The sequence below is a fragment of the Somniosus microcephalus genome, chromosome 9 (genome assembly GCF_052327205.1).
Source record: "Somniosus microcephalus isolate GS21.2 chromosome 9, FLI_Smic_1.0, whole genome shotgun sequence".
In the NCBI taxonomy this organism is placed as follows: domain Eukaryota; kingdom Metazoa; phylum Chordata; class Chondrichthyes; order Squaliformes; family Somniosidae; genus Somniosus; species Somniosus microcephalus.
Genome location: NC_140995.1, coordinates 202,197,295 through 202,218,263, shown reverse-complemented (window position 1 = coordinate 202,218,263; position 20,969 = coordinate 202,197,295). Strand labels below are relative to the sequence as shown.

General features: G+C 45.0%; 1 protein-coding gene across 3 annotated transcripts in view; it reads left to right on the top strand.

Moving 5' to 3' along the window:
• Window positions 1-20,969, top strand: part of scml4 (Scm polycomb group protein like 4) — a 262,549-nt gene that overhangs the window by 100,540 nt on the left and 141,040 nt on the right. For all 3 annotated transcript variants that reach the window (XM_085997762.1, XM_085997763.1, XM_085997764.1), the window contains one exon: window positions 3,497-3,626. In XM_085997762.1, coding sequence (XP_085853888.1) covers window positions 3,497-3,626 — 130 coding nt within the window. The remainder of the gene's footprint in view (window positions 1-3,496; window positions 3,627-20,969) is intronic.

Sequence of the window (20,969 nt, the reverse complement as noted above, 5' to 3'; positions counted from 1 at the left end):
CCTTTTTAAAAAAATTGTTCATTGACTTTAAGCTAAGGGTGTGCAAAAGAGGTTGGAACTGAAGTGGACCTGTCTGTTGTCCAGGGAACAGTTTAAACCGAACATGTTTAAAGACAATACACACTTTACAATATCCATCCCTGAAAACAGTTGTATTTAGAGCATAGCTTGTGTACAATTCATGGAAGAAGATTCTTGGTATTTAATAGAAATATGTTGTACAACTTTACAGACAAATAAAACATTATTATTTGTTTTATACTCTTCGTTAAAGCAATGGTTTTTTTCCTACTGTTTCTTTCCTTCAGTTTTATTTCTCTCTTTCTCACTGTTTTATGTTGGGTTCCTTTCCACCTTCTCTCTACCCCAGATCTGTCAACATCGAGCAAATCCTAGGCATGAGTCTTCAGTTGTGAGTCAGCTGCAGACTCGAGACATTGCCTCACACCGAAAAGCAGCAGGCTATGTCCATCACACCAGTCACGGGGGACAGTCAGTTTGTGATACAGCCTGGGCTCACTGTCCTATTACTGCTCATATGGCTGCCTTGAGTAGCTGATGTTCTTCAGTTATCATTAGAGTGACTGATCACAGATTATTGGAAGAAGAGCTTCCAGACAGCCTCCCATCGGAAATCATGCAGAAGAGGTGATCTCGCACTGGGATGGAATGGCATTGGTTGTAGTATTAAAAACAACTGGTGGAAAGGCCTGTCAAAAGTGTGGAGGTTTCAAACTGGAGTCAAATTGCCACTTGCATTTTAATGATTTAACTGGCTATCTGTCAGCTATTTTTGGTCATTAAAATGATATTGGAGTTGGGAGGCAGCTGAACAGCGCTCCTTGCATGAGTTTGAGTACTATGTGTGGAGTTCTGCCTTCCGCACCTTCTCAATAATGTGAGCAGGCGGTGGAAGCATGACTCTCACTGCATCATTGCAAAAATAGAGCCAATGCTACATCCTTCAGTGCAATGTAACATTGGTAGTAATATATATTTATCTCCTCTCTTATCATGTTTTCTCAGTCTTTCAGTCTTTTTACTAAGCTTTTTGATAGAACTAGATTTTCTACCCATTGACAATGAATGGGCAAAATCTAGTCCAAATTTAAATGTGACTTTTTCAATTTTCCCTACGTTTTACTCTCATTCCAGCACCGCCCCCCCCCCCCCCTCCGGTCTATTCCTGCCTTCTGGCGAACTGGAGTTAGCAAAATAACTTTACTGAAGCGGGTCTTTCCCAGTGCTCGCAACACAAATGAAAACCCCCTGTTAAAACAACACAACATACAGTTTTAATACAGGTCTTTTACTATCCCTATGAATGCTGCAAATGACCCCTTTCCAGTTTGTTCTTTTGCGTCCACCCATAATACAGGCTCTCTCTCCAGCAGGAGGAAGCAACTGAACACCGCAAAACTGGGATTTATTAACAGAATGAAGGCGTAAATAACATGCAATCCTTGGATGGCAGAGTGAGAGCTCACGATCCCTACCATGGGACTCTGCTCAATATGGGAGTCTTAGTACGAGTGTTACATCCACTACCACAGTCTATAGATTGTATACTTATGCAATGGGTAGATTACTGTATAGAATTGTGAAATGGGCACAGCTTATGTTTTATGTTGGTTTCACTCTGTGTTCCAAATCAACATTTTGGCAAATGGATTCAGGGCGTGTGCACAGTTTTAAGTTGCAAGTACAGGGCAGAATTTCTGCTAGATGGTCCATTTATTCAGACCTGTTTTTGCACATCTTTGCAGAACCCCAGGGATCACCCCTTGTCACATTACGCCAGTCAGGAACGAATCTTTTATTCCTACTCTCTGTCTCCTACCTCTCAACCAATTACCGAATTATTTAAATATTTTAAAACTGCACTGCGCAACATTTTTAAATGTAAACTTTCTAACATCAAACCACACAACAGTTTAGTAATTAGCTTTGAGACCAAAGCACAGTAGAATACACTGCATCACAAAACCATTTCTCCTAATCTTTAAAATATGGTATAAACAGTGTACATCATGAAGTCCCATATACGACTTCTCTCCCAAGGGACATGCGGACCATAACAACTTTGCATTTTGTGATTTATCAGGGCACAATCTCACTTACATAGGATTAACAACACAGAAACAGGCCTTTCGGCCCAACCAGTCCGTGTCGGCGTTTGTGCTCCACTCGAGCCTCCTCCTGTCTTTCCTCATCTAACCTGATCAATATAACCCTCTATTCCCTTCTCCGTCACATGCTTATCAAACCGCCCCTTAAATGCATCAATACTATTCGCTTCAACCACTCCCTGAGGTAGCGAGTTCCACATTCTCACCACTCTCTGAGGTAGCGAGTTCCACATTCTCACCACTCCCTGAGGTAGCGAGTTCCACATTCTCACCACTCTCTGAGGTAGCGAGCTCCACATTCTCACCACTCCCTGAGGTAGCGAGTTCCACATTCTCACCACTCTCTGGGTAAAAAAGTTTCTTCTGAATTCCCTATTGGATTTCTTGGTGACTATCTTGTATTGATGACCTCTAGTTTTGCTGTTCCCCACAAGTGGAAACATTCTCTCTGTATCTGCTCTGTCAAAACCTTTCATAATTTTAAAGACCTCTATTGGGTCACCCTTCAGCCTTCTCTTTTCAAGAGAAAAGAGACCCAGCCTGTTCATCCTTTCCTGATATGTATACCCTCGCATTTCTGGTATCATCCTTGTAAATCTTCTCTGCACCCTCTCCAGTGCCTCTATATCCTTTTTATAATATGCCATCCAGAATTGTACGCAGTACTCCAAGTGCGGTCTAACCAAGGTTCGATACAGGTTTAGCATAACCTCCCTACTTTTCAATTCTATACCTCTAGGAATAAACCCTAGAGCTTGGTTTGCTTTTTTTATGACCTTGTTAACCTGTGTCGCAACTTTTAGTGATTGGTGTATTTGTACTCCGAGATCCCTTTGTTCCTCTACCCTACCCAGACTCACACCCTCCAAGTAATAAGTGACCTCCCTATTCTTCCTACCAAACTGTAATACCTCACATTTATCTGTGTTGAAATTCATTTGCCAATTATATGCCCTTGTTGAATATAAATTATATGAATTGTATCTCACTGGCCTTCATAATTTATCAGTAGACATGAGCTAATGGGTCTTTTGGGCCTGTGAGTATTTTTAGTCTTAAGATTGTAAGTGGTGTAACAGTTCTGCAGCTGACCATGTCGGTCTGAATGCCGACGAAAAGCAATTTATTGGTTCGTTAGCATTATTTCTAATGCGTGCTTCAAAAGTACTTCATTGGCTGCAAAGTGCTTTGAGATGTCCTGAGGTCGTGGAAGGCGCGATATCAATGCAATTTCTATCTTTTAAATTAGCTGCTCCTTCACAAGTAAGTAATGAAGTCTTCATGAATATAATAATTGCAGGCAAAAGTAATCAGAATCTATTTGAAAGTTTCACCAGTCATTTCAAATTCTTTTTTCGTTATGGCAGAGGAAGCCCCGTATTCCACAAAATCCTCCACCCATCTCGCCCACCTTAAGCACTCCAGAGCCAGACACCAGCACTGTTCCTCAGGACGCGGCGACTGTTCCCAGCTCAGCGATCTCTCAAGCGTTGACAGGTAGGAGGAGAAACAAACTGACAACTATGGGTCACCAACAGCACTTTAAGGAATGGGATCGATCTCAGATGAAATTACAGTTATGTCGTCCATTACTACACAGCCATTGTGACGATCATTGTTCAGGAATTCATCCATTGTATCATAAAATGAAACTTGTTAAACAACTGGTACAGTCAGTTTGTTAAACTAGCGACTCATGACTTTGCTAGAAGCATCTGGATGTGTTTTAATTGATGATGGACCTGATCTGTTTATTAATCCGATCCATTCTGGTAGTTTAAATAAAAGTTCATCTCTCTGCATTGGGAATTAGCGGAAGGTTTGCAATATTCACTCGCATAGTTGAGCTGTGTCCGTTTATGACATAGGCAGCCAAATTCACGTTTTAAGAAAAAATGTTCTTGGGATGTGGGTGACACTGGCAAGGTAGTATTTATTGCCCATCCCTTGGTGCTCTGAGGGCATTAAGGGTCAACCAGATCATGTGGGACTGGAGTCACACATGGGCCAGATTGGTTAGGGGTGACGGGTCCTTTCCCTGAATGAAGTTACTGAACCAGTTGGATTTTTATAACAATCAGGCTACTTTCATGGTCATTGTTCTGGTGTCAACCCAACAATTATCAGATATATTGAATATAATTCACAATTAGCCATGGCGGGATTTGAAGTCAAGGCCTTTGATTTGCTAGTCCAGTACTATAACCACTAGGCTACTGTATCCCTTGTAATTACATTAAAACCTTACAGGACATGCAAAGTGGCAAAAATAGTGGCACAGCCAGGTTCTGGAATTCATTGGGCCGGATTTTGCTGTAGAACAGCTAACAGTGCTCACCGTTATTAAAGAGTAAATTGGACAGCAACTAAGGAAGTTGTGTGGGCAAGTGTCAGTGTAACGAATGGCTGGTGCCATTCGTTCGTCATTGAAAGTGATAGATGCCCGCTAAACTCGCCAGAAATAGTTCGGGCTTGTCCATTCCAGCGTAAGTAAATTTTTAACGGCATGATAAGTCTTAATTACTGCCAAACAACCTCTCTGGCACTGAAAATACTTTTACAAGTGTGTAGTCTCACTCCTTCAGCTTTTAATTATTGTTGGAGATTTAAAAAAATAAAAGATTTAAATACTTTTTAAAAACTTTTTCTCTTTGTCTCTTTTACCTCTCTCTCTTTCTTTCCCTCTTTATTTTGCTTTCTGTACATGATTTTGGCATTAAACTAACTATTCGAACTTACACTTCCTGGTTCAGACGCTGCACTGCGCAGCAACGATTCTTCAATCTGATTGGTTAAGGAGATACACAGTTGCTTGCCCTGTTCACACAGGCCCCAGATCCCCTGTAGAGGGCGCTGCGCCAAAATGGCTTTCTAATCCTCGCACGTTCCAGTGCAAAAGCCCATAGAAAGTCTGTGGGCAAGTGTTGGTGTAATAAACGGCGAGTGCCGTGCGTTCACTGCTGAGAGCAAAATCCTGCCCAATGTGCAATCCTAACTGACATGAGCACTAAAGCTTCAATGACACACCATACCTGAGCCAGGATTTTCATGGTAAGAAGGGAAATAGAGCTGCGAGGGGAGTGGGGGCCAAAGCTACCTTGCTTAACTACTCATTTACACCTTCAGTCAAGTTGGCCAAAGAACAACATTGAGCTGTCACTAAGCAGGACCATCCAACCAGTCCAACTGAGTGGCAGGGCATAGACACAGAGGAGTGAAAAAGAGGAAAACTGGCAAACAGAAAAATATCCCTATCAAATCCCTATCAAATAGCATTATTGAAATCAGAGTTTGCATTCCCAGAATTGTAGTTGTTACTTATTTCATTGCATCCTTTATAAGATTATACAATACAAAGAAATAGATATCGGCATATTAGATGACAATCCTGGGGTCCCCAAATGGGTAAATGATGTGAGACTGATCCTAGATTCCATCCCTGGTTTGTGCCGAGTTAACGGATCTCTGCCAAGGTGACAACAGTTGGGCTTAACATTCCTGGACTAGGGAGGGGAAAGACCAGCCACTTTTGGTTGCTCTGTAATGCTGCAAAGTACGACTGTGTGAACTTCAGGTGAAGACGAGAGCAACTTTGTGCAGCACCTTTTAGTGTAGATAAAGCTCCCAAAGATGGGATTGAATATGGCCATGATGTCCCTATGATAAAGTTGCCTGTTTGCGGACACTCACTGTTTAATTTCACACACGAGGGCCATGGAACTGTACCCCAACAGGAATCACTGCTTTTCTTAGCACCGTGACCATTTCAATGCTGTCAGATTACCTGTCCGATATTAAATCTGTGATAAGTTGCAATCTTCATCAGCTGAACATTGGGAAGATCAAAGTCAACGTTTTTGGTGCCCAACATGAACTCTGCTCCCTTACCACTGATGCAGTTTTCTCCCTGGCCACTCAGTTAGGCTGAATAAAACCACACACAACTCGGCATTGTGTCTGACTCTGAGCTGAGCTTCATACCCCACATCCTCTCCATCACTGAGACCGCTTCCTTCCACCTCTGCAACATTGTCTGCCTCTCCCCTTACCTCAGCCACCCCCCTTATCACACAAAACCCTTATCCTCACTTTTGTCACCTCCAAACTTGATTATTCCAAAGTTCCCTTTGCTGGCCTCCAACATAAACCCTGACTTGTCCAAAATACAGGTACCCAGATCCTTCCCACACGAAGGGCCACTTGCCCATCACCTCCAGCCTTGCTGGCTGACACTTACTCCCTGTCTTCCAATACATCCAAATTAACATCCTTGTCTTTATCTTCAGATCCCTCACACCTCCCTATCTCTGTAACCTGCTCCAACCATACGTCCTTTTTCATGTGTCAGCTTGGACTAGTGGTACCATTCACACCTCTGAGTCAGAAGGTCCTGGGTTCATGAGGACATAATCTAGGCTAACACTTGAATGCAGTATTGAGGGAGTGCTGTACTGTCGGAAGTGCCATCTTTTGGATAAGATGTTAAATTACAAAAGATCCCATGGTATTATTCAAAGACGAGCAGGGAGTTTCACCCAGTATCCTAGCCAATATTTATCCCTTAATCAGCAACTCAAAAAAAGCAGATTATCTGGTTATTTTGGTCATCAGAAGTGATACATTTTGATATGAGGCAATATAAAGTAAATGGTACAATTTTAAAGAGGATGCTGTAACAGAGAGACCTGGGGGTGTATGTACACAAAACTTTGAAGCTGGCAGGGCAGGTTGAGAAGGCTGTTAAAAAGCAAAGTTGGCTTTATAAACAGAAGCATAGAGTACAAAAGCAAGGAAGTTTTGCGAAACCTTTATAAAACACTGGTTAAGCCCTAGCTGGAGTATTGTGTCCAATTCTGGGCACCACACTTTAGGAAGGATGTCAAGGCCTTAGAGAGGGTGCAGAGGAGGTTTACTAGAATGGCACTAGGGATGAAAGACTTCAGTTACATGGAGAGACTTGAGAAACTGGGGTTGTTCTCCTTAGAGAAGAGAAGGTTAAGGGGAGATTTAATAGAGGTGTTCAAAATTGTAAAGGATTTTGTTAGAGTAAATAAGGAGAAACTGTTTCCGATGACAAAAGAGTTGGTTAGCAGAAGACAGATTTAAGGTAATTGGCAAAAGATGTGATATGAGGAGGTGCTATGAGGAGAATTTTTTACGTAGCGAGTAATCTGGAATGCACTGCCTGAAAGGGCGGTGGAAGCAGATTCAATAATAACTTTCAAAAGGGATTTGGATAAATACTTGAAGGGAAACATTTTGCAGGGCTATGGGGAAAAGACAAGGGTATGGGACGAATTAGATAGCTTGTTCGAAGAGCCAGCCCAGGCACGATGGGCCGAATAGCCTCTTTCACACTTCTCTGCCTTAAATTTTATCTGCCATGTGTTTGCCCATTTCACCAGTCTATCTATGTCCTCCTGAAGTCTATTACTTATCCTCCTTGCTGTTCACTACATTTCCCAGTTTTGTGTCATCTGTAAACTTTGAAATTATGCCCAGTATACCCAAGCCCGGGTCATTAATATATATGAAAAGAGCAGTGGTCCCAATATCGACCCCTGGGGGACATCACTGCACACTTCCCTCCAGTGTGAAAAACAACCATTCACCACATTCTGCTTTCTGTCCCTTAGCTAATTTCGTATCCATGTGGCCACTGCCTCTTTAATCCCATGGGCTTCAATTTTGCTAACTAGTTGATTAATTGGCACTTTATCAAACACATTTTGAAAGACCATGGGCAGGAATTTAACTCAGGAGTCAGGTTGGAGGCGGGACTACAACTTTCAGGGTTGTAGTCCCGCCTCCATCGAGATGCGGCCAATCCACACGATTTTAACTTGATTGACCTTGTTGAGCCCGCCCAGTGGGCCACCCGGCAACAGCTTTTGACAGATGAAATATCAGTGTTTCACAGCTGTTTGAAGCTGTCAAACACTGACAGTCTTACTTCTCCACAGACTCAGTTAGAAATCTCTCCTGCACAGAAAGCTGAAGGCTGTCACTTTTGACAGTTCGCAGCCATTCTGCTTTCTGTGCCGGTGAGATGAGGGAGTCCCGGAACCTAAAGGAAGGAAGGCTGAAAAGGTAAGAAAAGGTATGTAAAACTTATTTAATCACTTTAGACACACCAAACACACTTATCTGTGTACTCATGCACACATCACTCACCTGAACACCGACATTTCGACCCCTCCAAGTCCTTCAACCCGACGGCCCGCCTCCTCTAACTTGGCATGGTTTGGAGCCGTGGGGAATCCCACACTTCAACATCAAAAATAGGGATTAGGCTAAAAACTGCCTGTTAACTACCCGTTAACAGGCAGCTAATTGGCACTAATCCCTTCCCGCCTCGGGTAGGCGGGTCCCAGTGCGGGGCGGGTACCCGCCTCCTTTGAAACTGGCATGGAGGCGGGTTTGGGTGCGGGAAGGGGTCGGGACCCCTGATTTCGGGATTTTAACCCCCCCCACGCCTCCAATCCCGACTCCACGGCACAATGAAAATCCTGCCCCATATATACACAACATCAACCGCACTAACCTCATCAACTTTATCAAAGAACTCAATGAAGTTAGTCAAAGACGATTTACCTTTAACAAATCTGCACTGGCTTTAATTTATTAACCCATATTTTTCCAAGTGCTAATGAATTTTGTCCTGGATTACTGTCTCTAAAAGTTTCCCCATGACTGACGTTAGGCTGACTGGCCTATAGTTGCTGGGTTCACCCCCTCCCCTTTTTTATACAGGGGTGTAACATTTGCAATCCTTCAGCCCTCTGGCCCCACTCCCATATCTAAGGAGGAGTGGAAGATTGTAGCCAGAGCCTCTGTATTTTCCACCCTTACTTCCTTCAGCAACCTAGGATGCATCCCATCCGGGTGGGGTGACTTTTCTGCTTTTGAGTGCAGAAATCTTTCTGACCCCACTACTCTGGTTGGGAGGGTTCGTTCTACTCAGATGCTTTGTGTTTCAAGATGCATTCTACAGTATATTCTACAGATAGCTCATTTCTGAGCGTATTCAAAGGCTATGAGAAGCTTTGAGAAAACAACATGTTTATTGTTACTTCACAATATCAAGTCTGCTATAAATATTTATCAAAGCACATACTTAGTGTATGCTCACTTAACAAGAACTCTGAGAAGGGTCTAAATCTAGTTGAAGCTTACTCAATTGATTTTAAAATGATCTATGTGCCTGTCGTGTGCAATACAGTGTTTTGCACCCAATGATTTCACATTAATTTCCTTGCCCTCTGTCAGTTATGGTCAGACTTCATCCGAACACTTTTGAGGCCACAACAGTAAGAAAGTTCCCTTCATCAGATATATGAACTGAAACCCTTACACCCGCTGTGAGTGGGTAACGTGCTGAGCTACTCCATCACTACGGGATATTGCACCAGAGACCACTTGGGATATCCACCATGTTCTCCAGTTTATTTCAAATGCCAGTAAATACAATAATGTCAGGCTTTATGTTCATGCTAAAACTAATAGAATCATTTACAAACCAGTTGATCTCCCATAGTCTTCCATATGGGAAGTCAAGATCAAATACAGTCTTCAAGTGAAGTGAGGTTAGGGGGCGAGGAATAATTGGAGAAAGCATGCAGATTGTAATTCAGTCCTCGTTTTAAAGTGACACATTCTGATATATTATTTTACTACTTTATAGTTTAGAAGCAAAACTTGTGGCAATTTGGGAAGCAGAGTAGAGTTGGTCAGAGCACAGGGGTTTCTCTAGCTCAGGCTGAGGAGGTGGGAGACACTAAACAGAGGCATTGCAGAATGATTTACGTAGGCAGTTCCCGTTATAAATGCAGACAGAGGAATTTATAATGGAAAATAATTGACCAAAAAATATGACAACAGGAAATAAGGTTTTGTGGAATGGAATTGTGTACAGACATAAGACTTCTATGATAAGTATACAGAAGCAATAAGGAATAGCAAAACACTGGCATAAATACCAGGAAAACAATTAACATTAGAATCAATTCACAAGAGTTTAAAATGTCCTCTTTAGTATATATGGGGGTGAAATTGGGTATAGCCCCGCTTGGGGCGCTAGAATTGGCGGTGCGCAAAATCTATCGCCAGGCGCAACTCATCGCCACCTCGAGCGATATTGGGTTGCATCGCCCCTAAAGGTGATTGCGGCGTAAAATCAGGCGCTGCACGGGACTCCTAAGGCGTTAAGCTGGCGGCGCTACTCAATATCTGGGCGGCCGGGCACAGCGCAGGTGCTGTCAATAATCGATGACCACGAGACATGCTGGCGCCGGCCAGCTCTTAAAGGGGCGGGTCATTTAGGATCAGCAGCCACACTCATCGCCCTGTAGGCCTCAAAATCGGCGCTGTTCATTCTGTGGCGTTACAAACTTTGACCAGATGGAGAGGGTGGGGCATTGGATGCTTTGGTTGGCGCAGTGGAGTGCCGGCGAGCAGTGCTGTACCCTGACAATGGCAGGAGGCCTCATCAGAACGAGTACCGCAGAGCTTGGAGGGAAGTTTCGCAAATAGTCAAATCCAACAGCGTGGTGGCCAGGACTCCTGTGCAATGCAGGAAGAAGTTCAACGATCTCACTCGGGTCGTTAGGGTGAGTGGCTTTTTGGCAATCTTCTTCATCCCTCCATCTGCACCTGACTTTATGGCCAAAGGGTGCGCGATGCCCCAATGGCCATCTGTCAGCCAGCACCCATGTCCCTTTCTGGGAACACACACGCACATTCCACTCAGGGCATACTGTAAGGGCTGTTCCATCATGGGGGGCATGAGATGACCACTCAGGGCATACTGTAAGGGCTGTTCCATCATGGGGGGCATGAGATGACCACTCAGGGCATACTGTAAGGGCTGTTCCACCATGGGGGGCATGAGATGAACACTCAGGGCATACTGTAAGGGCTATTCCACCATGGGGGGCATGAGATGATCACTCAGGGCATACTGTAAGGGCTGTTCCACCATGGGGGGCATGAGATGACCACTCAGGGCAGCATGTTTCATCACTTCCCGTCCTTTCTCCTGCAGGCCAAGCTGGCCAGGAACCGGAGGGAACAGATTCGTACCGGAAGAGGCCCTCCTCAGCTGCAGACACTGACGGACCTGGAGGAAAGAGTCCACCAGATTGTTGGAGGCCGGATGAGTGGTCCTGTCACCACTGGAGCTGCCGACCCCATTGTGCACAGCGATGGTAAGGTCATCACCTTTTTGAACTCTCTCCTTCCACTTGTTCCCCCCACCAGCATGCTTTTTCACTCTGGACCCATGTCAGAGCATTGCAGCACTCTTGCATCCCTTGCTGCCACCCTGTCCTTTCGCTAAAGCCACTCTTCAACCTCCCTGCTTTCAGATGCTGCATCACCAGCTCGGGAGCCGGGCCATCAAGCTGCCAGGGACACGGACTCCAGAGGCGATGAGCAGGAGGAAGCCAGACCATCCGTTCCACCCTCAGGCGAGCCAGCCCATCTGCAGACTGGGGATAGTGCTTTCCTGGAGGGGAGCGGGGATAATGGCTCGGAGGAGGAACCAGTTGTAGGAACCAGCGGGCTCCAGCAACGCAAGGGGGGTAAGGAAGCTCGGGAGCCGTTTCCCCGGAGGGCGAGTCAGGCCACGATGACTGCTGCACAGAGTGCAGAAGAGGTGCGTTCCCTCGCAGAAATGAGCGCCCAGGCTCGGCTCAGGCACACTGAGCTGATGGCTGCAGTGGCAAGGATGCCTGAATCCATCGAGACACTGGCAAGGAGTGTGCAAGACTTCGGGGCAGCACAGGCGAGGAGTGTACAAGACTTCGGGGCAGCACAGGAAAGGAGTGCCCAGGGCTTCGGTACATCACTGGAAAGGACTGTCCAGGGCTTCGGTGCATCACTGGAAAGGACTGTCCAGGGCTTGACCGAAGCACTGGAAAGAACTGTCCAAAAGCACTGGCACCTGCCACGCAAGTGCTGAGTGCTGCCACGCAGTCACTCGCTGGCCTCATGCAGAGGCAGATTGAGGCCACGCAAGCACTGACTGCTGCCACCCTCGATGGATCAGGCAGGATTACCCGGGGCCCTTGCAGCACCACAGCAGGCCAGCAATCTGTGGACCAGCTGATTGGTTCGCATGCTGCGGTGCTGCCCCGTCAGAGTGCCAGTGTGTCGGCCGACCACGGAGCAGGTGTCCGCTCTCAGGATGTCAGCATTCCTGATGCCACCGCTGGCACGTCTCCACTGCAGCTGCCATCACCTGCAGGACAGACTGCTTCCACCCATGCTCAGTTGGAGCAGTCAGCATCCGGCCCCTCCAAGCCCAGAGTCCGTCCAGGCCGTCCCTCAGGGGCATCTACGCTTTCGGACAGTCAGCAGGCATCCCCCAGCCTTCATGCAGCCACTGGGGTCCCATTACGGAGGAGCTGCAGGGAGGGAAGGGGCCGTTCTCGCAAGAGAAGTAGATCACCATCAAAGGGGAAAGAGTAGAAGGTGCTGCTGAGACGTCTAGAAATCAAGGCCGTGGATGCTGGTCTGAATGTTAGTAATGTTTTGGATAGTCTCCTGGGTGTGCGAGGCACTTATGTGTTAGTTTGTTGGTTAAGCTTTCTGGTGCCATTGCTTTGTCATAGAGTCATAGAGTCATAGAGTTTTACAGCACAGAAAGAGGCCCTTCGGCCCATCGTGTCTGCGCCGCCCATCCATCCCTGTCCAGTCTAATCCCATTTTCCAGCATTTGGTCCATAGCCTTGTATGCAATGGCATTTCAAGTGCTCATCCAAATGCTTCTTGAATGTTGTGAGGGTTCCTGCCTCTACCACCCTTTCAGGCATTGAGTTCCACATTCCAACCACCCTCTGGGTGAAAAAGTTCCTCCTCAAATCCCCTCCAAATCTCCTGCCCCTTACCCTGAATCTATGCCCCCTTGTTATTGACCCCCCTACTAAGGGGAAAAGTTCCTCTTTGTCTACCCTATCTATGCCCCTCATCATTTTGTACACCTCAATCAGGTCCCCCCTCAGCCTTCTTTGCTCCAAGGAAAACAACCCCAGCCTGTCCAGCCTCTCTTCATAGCTGAGGCGCTCCATCCCAGGTAACATCCTGGTGAATCTTCTCTGCACCCTCTCCAAAGCAATCACATCCTTCCTATAGTGAGGCGACCAGAACTGCACACAGTACTCCAGCTGTGGCCTCACCAGCGTTTTGTACAGTTCCATCATAACCTCCCTGCTCTTATATTCTATGCCTCGGCTAATGAAGGCAAGTATCCCATATGCCTTTTTAACCACCTTATCTACCTGTTCCGCTGCCTTCAGGGATCTATGTACATGTACACCAAGGTCCCTCTGACCCTCTGTACTTCCTAGGGTCCTACCACTCATTGTGTATTCCCTTGCCTTATTTGTCCGTCCAAAATGCATCACCTCGCACTTTTCAGGGTTAAATTCCATTTGCCACTTTTCCGCCCATCTGACCAACCCGTTTATATCGTCCTGTAGCCTGAGGCTTTCCTCCTCACAATTTACCACCCCACCAATTTTCGTGTCATCTGCGAACTTACTGATCATACCTTTTACATTCTCATCCAAATCATTTATGTAGAAGGAAGCACATTTTTCAAAATAAACAACTTATTTTATTGACATTGGCCATGTCTGCTCTTTACATTCATACTGGCCTTCATAGGCTTTGGGTTATCCGAATGGTTTCATTCCTGGTGTTCGATTGGCACCAAGCATTCCGTCAGAGGGGCCTAGAACCGACTCCTTATCAGCCTCAGACGGACAGCCCTTCCAGTTTCTGGGACCCTCCCGTCTTGGTCCTCCTCCTCCTCCTGCTCTGCTGGTCCTTCAATGTCAGGGTGGCGAGGTTATGGAGCATGCAGCAGACAACGATGAAGTGGGAGACTCGCTCTGGTGAGTACTGCAAGGCGCCTCCGGAATGGTCCAGACAGCGGAACCGCTGCTTCAGCACACCGAATGTGTGCTCCACAATGATCCTCGTCATCTGATGGCTCGCATTGTAGTGCTCTTCAGCAGGGGCGCTGGGCAAACGGAGCGGGGTCATCAGCCATGGGCACAGAGGATAGCCCTTGTCACCGAGAAGCCAGCCTTCTGGGTGAGCCGGGGCCTCGAAAAGGTCTGCTATTGAAGTCTGGCGCAGGATGAATGCGTCGTGGCTGCTGCGTGGGAACTGAGCATTGACCGCGAGGATCAGCTGCCGGTGGTCACAGACCAGCTGCACATTCAAGGAGTGGAACCCCTTGCGGTTGCGGAAGTCCTCAGGATTCAAAACCACGTGCGTGCAGTCAATGGCGCCCTGCACCATGGGGAAGTCCGCCATTGCCGCGAAGCCCTCTGCGCGCTCCCGCTGCTTCTCCGGTGTCACAGTGAAGGAGATGTACTGCCGCCGCCTTTTAAACAGGGCATCTGTTACTTGCTGGATGCAGCTATGCACCGCAAACTGGGAGATGTTGGCAATGTCCCCAGTTGCTGCCTGGAAGGAGCCGGTCACATAGAAATTCAGTGCTACTGTAATCTTGACAGCCACCGACAGAGAGGTCCTGCACCTTATCTGTGGCTGAAGATCTGCCTGAAGCAGGTGGCACAGCTCAGTCACCACCTCCTTTCTGAATCGCAGCCTCCTAAGACACTGCTCCTCCGACATGTTGAGGTAAGAGAACTGCTGCCTGAATACCCTGGCAGCGTAAGGTCTGGTGTGGCAACGTCTGTTGGCCCTCCTCTGTCTGGCCATTCCTGGCCCTCTCTCCCTCCATCTCTGTGCCCTTTCCAGATGGTCGAGCATCAGGACGTTCACCTCAAAAGCAGCCCCCATAATAATAGGTAACAAGAAATTATACAGGGTGTAAAGGCTCACCAGCAGCAGGGTGATGGTCTGAAGGCTGAAGGTCCTCTGGCAGCGCTGGATCACTAGTGATATGGCTCTCAGAGTGCAACTCTGGAACTCTGTGAAAATCCCAAAGAAGTTGTGCTCCCAAAATGGCTGCCACTTTTATACCAGTGCAGTCCCCTTTAAAGAGCACCCCCTAAGCCTGAGAGCGACTGGGGAACATTCCAGTAAGCTGTCCTTATTAGCGCCAGGTGGAACGAAGGGGCGCACCACTGAATTTCCGGTCCGGGGCGCCAAAAAGGCGTTGCACACTGAAATGACGTCATGATATGCCTGCGCCCGCGAGCGGCCGCTAAGATTTAGCGCCGGCGCTAAAAGCCACTCAATATGGCAAGAGGCGCTGGGTTCACTGCGCCCATCCGAAAATTGGCTAACGCCCCACTTCTCGGCCTCTTTAGGCGCTAATCGCTGGCGCTACCAACCGAATTTCTCCCCCTATATGTTTTACACTGTTCAATAATAAGAACATAAGAGATAGGAGCAGAAGTAGGCCATTTGACCCTTTAAGCTGCCCCGCCATTCAATAAGATCATGACTGATCTTCGACCTCAACTCCACTTTCCTGCACTATCTCCATATCCTTTGGTTCCCTTAGTATAATTTGTGAGTTTTTGGATTAAAATTACTTCCTGGTGCAATGACATGTACAGACAATGTGAAATTCTTGCCCAAAGCACAGAGCCCAGCTGTAAATAGACTGAACTAAAGATCACAGGAAAAACCCATAGCTCTTGTACAATCGCCGGGACTCCCAAGGGCAGGCTTCATTACCCAAGATCAAAGGCACGGTACAAAGAGCTGTTGCATAGCGTAATGAGCAAATTGATACATATTACCTGAGCCTCACATCCACGGAAGACTTGTATTATTCTGAATTTCTAGAACAAAGCCACCCCCCCCCCAGCCTTGAGCTGGTAAATGACCAGATCGATCAATCAATTTGGCCGGTTCTCCCATACACAGTCTCCATTTTGAAGTTTAATAAAGCAAAACACTCTCCGTATTAACCCTCGCTATTTTAAAACTGTAAATAACCTATAATATGGAAATTTTGCTTGTTGACGCAGAGAACTTCACTTGGAAAAATAGATGATATTTCCCTGAAGCCAACCAAAGAAGGAACATGCAACAGCGTTGTGCATACAATCTGGCACCAGCTCCTCTTTTGGATAAATCTTGTACAGTTTGCTCCTCCTAATTCAAAGTTGCTTAATTCAAATTACCCGATAATTAAATTTTCAGCACTAAGTTCCCACTTTTCTGCGCTATTTATATTGCTTAATTCATTTTTTTTTAGTGTAAAAAATGACATTGAATTATCAGGAGTAAACTTTAGCCTCCTTTTAAAATAGAGAAGCCAAGGTGAAGGGCCAAGGCCCATAACGCAGGACCCCACCAAGGTACAAATCAGTTTAATAAAAATGAGGTAAATCAAGAAGCACTAGTTAGATGATGCTTAGCTTAGGTTTTAAAATCCTGTAGATTATAGGCGACAGGGTAGAGTGACAGGAGGGGTAAAGAGTTTCATAGTCTTGAGGCTCTGGAAAGAATGAGGGAGAGTAAGTGATGGCGCAGTGAGTCTTGATTTCAACACATTGGGTATGCAGACACTCCTAAGTCTCAGGGATGTTTTCAATTTATTTCCAGGAGTCTTAACAAGAGACAAATAAAATTAATACTTTTGAAGTATTACAGAAGATTAGAGAAAGATAATAAGCATTGGCCTACTTACCTCAAGTGGTGATGATGTGACATATTGGCCCAGAATTTGCTGGAGCGGGGCAGTTGGACGCTTCAGCTCAAAAATGTTTTGCCCACAATGTTGCTGGGAGTGTGAGGTGATAACGGCCCGGCAAGGGCAACAGGGCATCTGGGACCTGGGTGAACAACGGGACAAACAGTGTATCTCCTTAACTAATGAGATTAAAGGATTGAGAAATAAACGTAAAGTAAAAATTTGATATTTTAAAAATCTGCAACAACAATTCACAACCTGATGGAATGAGACTCCACACATTTAATTGTTCACTTTCTGGGAGGTTGATTGGCAGCCATTAACAATGATCATATTGTTAAAAGGGTGCTTATGCTGTTGATTACTAGACTTAACTTTATGTGGCATATTTAATAGAAAATTAATGTGCAAATGCACCAACTTCATGAAAATCACGGGGAGGTTAAGGGCGAGATGCTGTTTTTGCAAAGCTAACAGCGGAGTGGCACAAATCAGCTAGCAACTTGTGGCAATTTGCAATTCACGGGGTATCTCTTCCCCGCCACAAGTTGCTGGCTGATTTGCTCATTAATAATGGCGTGCGTCATTCACATGCCGTTATTTTCTCAGCAAATTCTGGGCCATAGTTTTCAGTGCGGTTGGTAGGGAAACATTTGTTGGTTAGCACATGATTTGCTCTACAACGCAGAGATTAGACAAAGAATCCATTCTGTTATAATGCAACAAAAATAACTCTGTGAAAATGGTACTTCATAGTTGTTACTTTATGGCTAAACAGTGCAGTCTGTGGCATAAAGTAGGTTTTGCATCATTCTTCATTTGATGATCATTTGATCATATTAAAACCATAGTGAGATCAGTTAAGGTCAAATCCCACATAAAATAACTCTTTGTCAACGAGTATGAATTTGAAGAGTTTTAAATATATATCAGAAAGCCATTGTACATGATTTTTAAGCCTTTAATTTAAATAGTCGAAATATGTTGTGCAGTGCTCATCCAAGTTTCTGATATGGGCTCCTGGCAGCTGATGCTCCCCGCTGGCAGCATGAAGTTACCTATAATATGTATATAAATACGATAGTGGGTTCTTAACTGAGACATTTATTCATCCAGTAAATGCACATCAAAAAAAAGAACAGAGACTACATACTTGTTAATGTAGGTGCTTTATTTTTCACAGGTCATCTGTAGTTTTGATATAAAACACACAAACCATTTACTGTGGATTATTATGTATAAACTATCAGAACATCACAGCACTATAGCTGGAAGATGGAACAACTAAAAATACTCAAGCTTTAAATCTCAGCTGTGATGACATGGAATATATTTAGTGAAGGTGTGTACACACTCATATAATGTGGACCATGATTTTTTTTATACACACAGCGCAAAGAGCAACTAAGGTATTCAGCGGCCTAAGTATTTTAAGAAACATATATAGAATCATAGAAATTACAGCACAGGAGGCCATTTGGCTCATTGCATTTATACTGGTGCCAGCTGTTCAACTGGAGCTACCTATTTTAATCCTATTTTTTGCCTTTTTCCTGTATCCTTTTATGTTAATTTTAAAGTAGTTATCCAATTCCCTTTTAAATTATGTTGTAATCTCTGTCTCCGTATTCACTTGTAGTAAAGCATTCCCTCTCTCATTCTAATGCATCTTCACTATACCTTTTCCATAGCTCTGAGATCCTTCCTATAATGGAATGTAGGTATGGTAGTGCAATGATTATGTTGTTGGACTAGTAACCCAGACCTGAACTTAATAATTCTGAAAATGTAAGTTTAAATCCCACCATGGGAGTTTGAGAATTTGAATTCAGTTTTTTTTAAAATCTGGATATATATTTTTTTTAATAGCTGGTATCAGTCGATAAGGGATGAGATCAGTACGGTAGAGATAAAAGATCTTGGCTTGGCAGATCGTGATGTAGAACTGGAATCAGTTTGGGTGGAGCTAAGAAACAGTAAAGGGTGGAGCTAAGAAACAGTAAAGGGTGGAAAACATTGGTGGGAATTGTGTATAGGCCACCAAACAGTAGTGGTAATGTAGGGCACAGTATCAATCAAGAGATTAGAAGTGCATGTAACAAGGGCAATACGGTAATCATGGGGGACTTTAATCTACATATTGACTGGGCAAATCAAATTACCACTAATGGTGTGGAGGACGAATTCTTGGAATGCATGCAAGATGGTTTCCTGGATCATTATGTGGAGGAACCAACCAGGGAACAGGCTATTCTGGATCTGGTACTGTGTAATGAGAAAGGGCTAATCAACAATTTTGTGGTAAAGGGGCCTTTAGGGACAAGTGACCATAATATAATTGAATTTTATATTAAGTTTGAGAGTGATGTAGTCTAATCTGAAACTAAGGTCTTCAATCTAAATGGAGGAAACTACAAGGGTATGAGGGACAAGTTGGCCATGGTAGATTGGGAGACTACACTAAAAGGTATGAAGGTGGACATACAATGGCTAACATTCAAGGAAATAATGGCCCAGAAATTCAGGTCGGGGGCTTCCCACGGGTGTAAGCCCCCGACCTGCACTTACCTTGCGCGCTGGCCGTTGAGCTGTGGGCCCCCGTGGAATTCCGATCCTGGGCCTGCTCCAACTGCCGGCGCGCTGTGCTTGCATATCCCAGGGGCGCAGTTAGTTCGAAGCGTCCCCTGGGATCACGTGGGCCATGGGGAGCCAATCGGAGCAGGGAATGCTCCATTCATAAGTTTGACAGGAAGAGCTGTCAAAAGTTATAAATACTACGGCCCCTAAACATCACTAAATCTTCAAAGAAATTTTTTTTTAAATCACATTTTTAAATAAACTATAAATTACATGAAATAACTATTTTAAACAATAATTTAAATTTTTGAAAAAAATAATTTTATTTTCTAACGGGGCTAAAAATAAACTTACCGTTCTTTAAAGTATTTAAAAATAATAAACCTGTGGAAAAAATGTTTTAATTTTAATTAATTCACCACATACCTTGTAAAAAGCAGGCCTTACGCCTACTTTTTAAATGTGTAAATTCTGCAGACTTACCCTCCCGGGAAAACATGCAAAAAAAACCTAAGTTCGATGCGCACGCGCAGCCTCTCCCGCGCACGCGTTCGAACTCTGAACCCCTGCTTTCAGGGGAACGGAAGTGCCGGTTTCCCGCGCATGCGCAGTGCATGGAGGAAACCGGCACTTCCGTTGGGCCTATGGGTGAGTACCCCATGCGTACTCACCCGTGGAGACCCGAATTTCTGGGCCATTGTATAATTTGCAACAAACATATATTCCTCGAGGGCATAAAAACCCAAAAGGAAAAGTGATCCAACCATGGCTAACAAAAGAAATTAAAGCTAGTATTAAGTCAAAGGAGGAAGCTTATAAAGTTGCCAGAAAAAGCGGTCAGCCTGAGGATTGGGATCATTTTAGAAATCAGCAAAGGGGGACCAAGAAATTGATAAAGAAAGGGAAAATGGAATATGAGCACAAACTAGCGAAAAATATAAAAACGGATTGCAAAAGCTTCTATAGGTATGTGAAAAGGAAAAGACTGGTGAAGGTACAGGTAGGTCCTTTACAGTCAGAGACGGGAGAATTTATAATGGGGAATGAGGAAATGGCAGAGAAATTAAATAAATACTTTGTTTCTGTCTTCACGGAGGAAGACACAAAAAAACTCCCAGAAATACGAGAAAGCCAAGGGTGTGGCGAGAATGAGGAACTTACATACGAACATACGTATTAGGAGCAAGAGTAGGCCACTCGGCCCTTCGAGCCTGCTCCGCCATTCAATAAGATCATGGCTGATCCGATTACTCCACATTCCCGCCTCCCCCCGATAACTTTTCACCCCCTTGCTTACCAAGACTCTATCTACCTCTGCCTTAAAAATATTCAAAGACTCTGTTTCCACCGCTCTCTGAGGAAGAGAGTTCCAAAGACTCACGACCCTCTGTGAGAAAAAAATTCTCCTTATCTCTGTCTTAAATGGGCGACCCCTTATTTTTAAACAGTGACCCCTAGTTCTAGATTCTCCCACAAGAGGAAACATCCTCTCCACATCCACCCTGTCCAGACCCCTCAGGATCTTATATGTTTCAATCAAGTCACCTCTTATTCTTCTAAACTCCAGCGGATACAAGCCTAGCCTGTCCAACCTTTCCTCATAAGACAACCCGCCCATTCCAGGTATTAGTCTAGTA